This window comes from Monopterus albus, unplaced genomic scaffold (genome assembly GCF_001952655.1).
Source record: "Monopterus albus unplaced genomic scaffold, M_albus_1.0 scaffold31.1, whole genome shotgun sequence".
In the NCBI taxonomy this organism is placed as follows: Eukaryota; Metazoa; Chordata; class Actinopteri; order Synbranchiformes; family Synbranchidae; genus Monopterus; species Monopterus albus.
The window spans coordinates 4,093,096-4,100,056 of NW_018127911.1; the positions used below are offsets into that span (position 1 = coordinate 4,093,096).

The 6,961-nt window shown below is 38.9% G+C and overlaps 1 protein-coding gene across 1 annotated transcript in view; it reads left to right on the forward strand.

Moving 5' to 3' along the window:
• The window catches only part of mboat1 (membrane bound O-acyltransferase domain containing 1), a 19,941-nt gene that overhangs the window by 8,933 nt on the left and 4,047 nt on the right, over positions 1-6,961 (forward strand). The window contains exons 5-9 of the mRNA XM_020596873.1: positions 459-514; positions 2,772-2,826; positions 3,919-4,111; positions 5,025-5,217; positions 5,340-5,443. Of these exons, the coding sequence (XP_020452529.1) occupies positions 459-514; positions 2,772-2,826; positions 3,919-4,111; positions 5,025-5,217; positions 5,340-5,443 (601 nt within the window). The remainder of the gene's footprint in view (positions 1-458; positions 515-2,771; positions 2,827-3,918; positions 4,112-5,024; positions 5,218-5,339; positions 5,444-6,961) is intronic.

Here is a 6,961-nt window from a genome sequence, read left to right on the forward strand (position 1 = left end):
AGAGCTATGTCATCTAAAGTAACTATATGATTACACAGCAGATTTTTATCATTTTCACAGGCCCAAGCACAATAACTTCAGTTTTGTCAGAGTTTAGAAGTAAGAAGTTGCAGGTCATCCAGGCCTTTATGTCTTTAAGACATGCTTGAAGTTTGACCAGCTGATCTGATTCATTTGGCTTCATAGATAAATATAACTTGAGTATAACTAACATCAAGCTGCCTTTGTGAGGCTAAAGACACCAGTGTGCTTTTGACTGCTAAAGATCAGAAGTAGTCATTAACGTTATGCATGTTAGTGATTATTAGTTATTAAATGTCTGAGTGATTCTGTCACTTTATGTGGCACAGTGTTATCTGAAATGTCAAGTTGTCAGTTAAGCTGTGTTTTTTTTTTTCTTCCCCTCAACTTTTACAGTTAAATCCTACAATAAAATACGGTATCTGCCTTTTTTGCAGGCCTCTAATGGTAGTAACTCAGAAGGTCACCATGCTGGCTTTCCAGCTCCATGACGGTAAGACAAGAGAAGATACGCACATACAAAATCAAATGCACACAGATTTTGGCAAGCTGTTTATAGCGGCAACATGCTCCCACAGTTATTTAAGACCTTTAACATGTGTGTTTTTCACTGCAGACTTCTTGACCTGTCGATATTGGAAGAGCACAGATGTTGCTCCTTCTGTTTGAACGTCCCAGTAAGCCAGGACGTTGTGACAGAGTGTCAGCGTGCACAAAAATATAGAACTGAAACAGCTAAATGGATTTCAGCCATTGTTAGTTTTATTATTTACAGCTGTACTTTTCCTACTATGGCATGTTAAAATATCCTCATGAAAAGGCCTGTCTGCTTGTTAAGTGTGATGTAACAGTCCACATACAGGTCCAGACTTCCCCAGACCCAGATGGTGGAGCCTGTCACCCTCTAAACAGTAACATCGTTTTTAGTGAGGCATCATTGAGACTAAATTAAAAAACAAATCAAACGATGCTTTCAGATCATACACAAATGAGTCAATCATATACACACTGCAGCTCAGTCATTAGACACTACATCAAAAAAAAGGAGAACACAGCATCCAGGACATGTAGTTACAACAAAAAAAAGTTTATTATATAGTGAATTTACCAAAAACCATGTTACGATTAAAATGCAGTCCACTCACACACAGGAACCAGCATGTGTGTGTGTGTGTGTGTGAGAGAGAGATAGATGTGTTTGTGCACACACACAGATTCTTCAGACAGGTCTCTATCTGTGAATGAAACTAGGAGACGGGGTGTGAAACTATTCTGTCCAGATTTACTGTACAGGATCCTAATGCCCTTCATTGTCACCTCACCTCAGGCACTTTTTGGCGTCCTTAAATGGTTATTTACTGAAACATCTGAAAACTAAAGTGTATTGTATTGCGTGTTCATCTGTTCACTTCCTACTCTGTCGGCACTATAATATGCTGTATATTGTATTGTTCTGCTAAAGATCAGAACCAGTCATTAACTTTGTGCATGTTAGTGATTATTAGTTATTAAATGTCTGGGTGATTCTGTCAGTTTATGTGGCACAATTAGTGTTTTGCAACACAGGTTCATCACAGTGTGAATTGTGTTTTAGTGAGAATGTGTTTAGAGTTTAGCAAAAAGAGTGCATGAGATTTGTTAACAGAGTCTAAGTGCCTGAACTTGTTTAAGGTTTTGCAGAAAGAGTAATTTATTCAACAAATTGATTTAGGCTATTGAGAATTTGGTTCAGAGAATGGGGTTTATTGTTTTAGCAATTGTGAAAAACTGTATTATTTACAGCTGTACTTTTCCTACTATGGCATGTTAAAATATCCTCATGAAAAGGCCTGTCTGCTTGTTAAGTGTGATGTAACAGTCCACATCCAGGTCCAGACTTCCCCAGACCCAGATGGTGGAGTCTGTCACCCTCTAAACAGTAACATCTTTTTTATTGATACATCATTGAGAGTAAGTTAAAAAACACTACATTTCTTTGATTCAAATCAGTGTTGCCGTTCTGCCTGCTGGCATAATAACCAAACCAGCCTGTCTGCTTGTTAAGTGTGATGTAACAGTCCACATACAGGTCCAGACTTCCCCAGACCCAGATGGTGGAGCCTGTCACCCTCTAAACAGTAACATCGTTTTCAGTGAGGCATCATTGAGACTAAATTAAAAAACACTACATTATTTTGATTGAGACTAAATTAAAAAACACTACATTCTTTTGATTCAAATCAGTGTTGCCGTTCTGCCTGCTGGCATAATAACCAAACTTTATTACATGTAGTAGTAAATTTATTCCAATATATAGCCTATATCAATTCTTAACTCATTTTTAATAGTTTCCATTCCAATATATAGCCTATATCAATTCTTTTTTTTAAATAGTTTCCAGTTTTACTGTTACTTTCATCAGAGTAAAATGTGTCTGTGTATAGTGTTTACATGAACTTTGTGCTAACTATCTGATTGACTGTAGTCATTTCTTTTTCTCTTTCCTGCCGCAAGGAAAGTGGTAAAATGAAAGCTGGCCTGAGATTTTTGATTCAGATGTGCTGAAACAATGGGGGACACAACACTGGCGTACGGAGAGGAGGAGGATGAACCGAAGTTTGGACCTAGAAACAGAATGTTACGTCACCGCTTAACATACGGATTAGAGTGAAATTATTAATCCTTTAGAGGTGGAAAATACAGATGAAGTGGACTGATAGCAGGTTGCAGAATGATGAAAAAATGAAAAGAGTTCATCCTTTGTTTTTCAGGTATGTGTAAGAAATCGGAGCACCTGACCTCAGACCAGAAACCTCTGGCTGTAAAGTGAGTTTTTACAGTGTGGTAAAACATACTAACAACTATGTTGTTGTGTGAAACCTCAGGGGATGGGCGTTCTGTTGACACACTAATGATAAAGTGAAGGTTTCTGGCAGTGTTCTTGTTCTTCCCTCCTGATGTTTACGGATTTCCCTGATGATTTACCTGACCTCTGAGGTGCATATACATTACCTCACAGCATTAATATGTATCTGGACCCAGTGTCCTTGTCAAAGTAGGCTTGTGCAGGACATTGCATCTGAATTGCCACCTTATTTTAAGAATAAATGACTCTTTCTTCTCCTTTAGCCACGAAGGACAATGACAAGGAGATGTGATCATGGTGAATAGCTTGTTCATGTAAAAAGCATGCTGAGAACGTAGAAAAGAGGGAATCATTTTGCATGGAAAATTTTACATTTTTGTGCATGTGACTTGAAAAGACCACATTCATCAGTGTACCATGCATGGCGTTTTAAAATCAAATTTATCCCCCCCCAAAAAAAAAACAATCATAAAACATAGTGTTGTTCTGGTTTTATAATTCTGCAGCTGTAAATTATCTTTGTTACCTACTTTAAGGTTCCTGTGCTCCCTGTAGGGTTGGTATCACCAGCAATGTAGATAGAAGGTGGGAACATTTCAAAAATCAGTAATCTTAGTGAAAACCCAATTTATTTATTTATTTTAGCATAAAGTTGTTTTTTTTTTGTTGTTGTTTTGTTTTAGTAAATGTAACTGGCCAAAAGTCACAACATGTTCTCAATACCGAGCCATTGTTTCCTTAAAAGCTGTGTAAGTTGTACACCTGGATGGTCGAGGGATGAAAATGAGAAGCTAATGTACAACAGTGAGATTGTCTCTGTGAAACCTGAAGTCACGTTTTCATTCACAGAATATTTACTCTCATGTAAATTTTCATCTGCCTAACAACTGTACACTTTTACCCCTTGGTTGTTCTTTTAAAGATGGCATGCTTTTCTCACATTTCCACCCAGTTTAGATGAAAACGTGTTACCACAGTTGTATGTGTTACCGTTCTGAAAATGATATGTTTCGCTTTTGTGTTTTGAATGACTCCTGTTGTTCTCTCTGCAGCGTGAGGCCTTCTCTCATCGAGTACCTGAGTTACAATCTGAATTTCCTGAGTGTCCTGGTGGGACCGTGCAGTGACTATAAGGACTACATCGACTTCATAGAGGGCAGACACATCAGTCAGAGGCTCAGGCAGCACTCTGGGACATGTAACGGGCAGAACGGCTATGATATGACCCTGAACCCATCACCTATGGTAAGTTCTGGAAGGCGTATCTGGTGGCTGCTCCCTCAGTGACACAGCACAGCCAGGGACTATAGAAGAAGTGGGTTTAAGTTTATTTTAGACTACTTTTCTTTTAGTGTTCTCCTACTTCCAGTTTTGCATTCCCCAAAACTTTTTCTGGCATATCAGGGCAAAGCACACAGTCACTGCTTTGGTCTCCTCTACCTAATAATGTCACCAACCTAATGAGGAATTCCTTTTAGTGTAAGAAATCAGAAATAAAATCACCATAAAGCTGTAATTATCCTTGTTGTTTGGTCTGAAATATAGGCTTTTCAATAAGCAGTAATAAAAATAGACACTTCTGGGCTGATGTGGACTAGACCGAAAAAACGCTTCTGAAACGGCTGTAGTTATTCAGTAGCACACAGGTGGCTGTTCTAAGTTCAGTAAGATTGTGGCATCCAGAGCTGTCTACAGATACTATCTGTTCCAGGTGAGGGAAACAAGTTCCAGTTTAAAGAGACCTTGTAAAGGGACAGTGAACGAATTCAGCAGCGCACAGAAACAAACCAATGATTGGTTTCTGAATTTCTGTTGATTGAAACAAAAAAAGAAAACAAACATTTGCTCTGAACATTCATCCTGCAAACACTGATGGACGTTATTAATTACTCGACTTATTTGCAACCTGCTGGCTGTAAATGTAACTATTAAGATCTTAAGAAATAGACAAAGGCTCCTCATCCAGAGGCTTTTGGTACATCTTGACACACTGAAATCTTCAGTGCTTGTATATAGTCCTACTGCTGTCACTGCTTCAGTCTCAGTTCTAAATGCAGCTCATTTCCTCTTGTCTCAGCTGGACCTGATTTCTCTAAATGACTTTGGATAGTTTGTTTATTCTGTCCATTCGCAATGTGTGTGTCCATTGTCTCTGCAGAGTGCTGTGTGTCGAAAGCTGCTGGTCTGCTGCGGTTGTATGCTTTTCCACCTAATTGTGACTCGGTCCTTGCCGATTACTTACAACATAGACCCCCAGTTTGTCGCCCATGCCCCCTTCCTCACCAGGCTCACCTACGCTGTATTCTCCGCACAAGCAGTGAGGATCAAATACTACTTTGCATGGACACTAGGTGAGCACTGTGCATGTGTACCTGTGCTTCTGTTGTATTTGGCCCCTTGTCAGATGCTCATATGAGGGGAAAGTTTTATTGCCATGGAAGTTATGATTTTTTTTTTCCCCCTGTCCTGTCAGCTGATGTAGTCAACAATGCTGCAGGTTATGGTTTCAAGGGGATGGATGAAAATGGAAAGCCATCTTGGGACTTCCTCTGCAGCGTCAACATCTTGGGGGTTGAGGTAGCCTCAGTGTTTCACATCATTTAGGAAAATAATTATTTCATTCATGTTGGTCAGAGTCTGTAATTGATAGAAACTTTATTGCAGACTCAAGGTCTAAATTTTGAATAATAAAAATAACAAACAATAAAAAACCACCACAAAACAACAACCATTCCACTACTATCCCTTTAAGAGGCAAGAATACCAGTATTTCCAGAGTACTGATGTACTGTATATCGCATGTCGCTATATGTAGTGTTAGTCAACAATAAAACAATGTGGTTTTCAGAGCTATTCAAGCGACAGATAAATTTATACATCAGGTTTCTTAAAACAGCTGATAAAGTACTAACTCGAAGTGACACAAACAATTCACTGGCACTCACCCATCTAGGCCTTTTCAGTAATAGTCTCAAGGCGTCATTATAAGCCACAGTCAATTTCCAAAGACTGCCTTTTTTATAATTAGACCATAGATGGGCAGTGTACAAAGAGGAACAATGTGCTCTAAATAGTCAATTTTACCTCATCCGAGCATGAACCAAATTTCTGTGCTAATACCTTTGCTTGCACATACAACATATGGCACTGCCGATACATATCCCCGTCATTGGTCAATCAACAATCATTTATAACATACCCAGATACTTAACTTCATTACATACAGTTAAAATATTACCAGATAGCTTAAAAAAAAGGAAACACAAGGGACCTGTCCTCTTTTGAACGGCATATCATAACACTTTTAACAATATTATACTTAACATCATAAAGATCTCCAAATACAGAACACACATTCAAGAGCTGCTGAAGACCTGATGAACTAGGACTAAATACCACAAGGTCACCTGCGTACATTAATTGAGCACACAGTTACTGTTATGTGGTTGTTCTTATTTATCGCTCTCTTTTCAGGCTGCAACCAGCTTAAAGACATTTATAGACAACTGGAATATTCGAACAGGAATCTGGCTCAAAACGTAAGTGCTGCAATGACTTCATTAAGTCAGAAAACATTTGATCAGCTTTCCATTTCACAAACTTGAATACATTTGATTCCTCTCATCTCCTCAGGGTGTGTTATGACAGAGTCCCCAGGTACAAGGTGCCTTTGACCTTTATCCTGTCTGCCTTGTGGCATGGAGTTTATCCAGGGTACTATTTTAGCGCCATCACTGCGATCCCTATCACCATAGCAGCACGAGCAGTGAGTACTAATAAATGCTCCAGTGCAGAGCCAACACCAAATGGAAAAGTCCGTTTTTTTTTTCCCATTGTAATTTTACAATTTTGACAGCTGTATTAAATGTCCAACCTTTCCAGGCTGGTTGAGCAGCTTCACCTGAGTTTTCAGACGGGAACCAACAAGAGTATCCCGCTGACCTGTGGATCAAAGCAGATGTTATTCCACAGCGGAATATAACATAAATAAATGTAGTATCTGTAGTTTTAATTCACACAATATGAGGATAAATGGATGAAGGAAAGTTAAACAGTTCTTGCTTATGTAGCTTCACTGGGTTAGCTGAAATGATG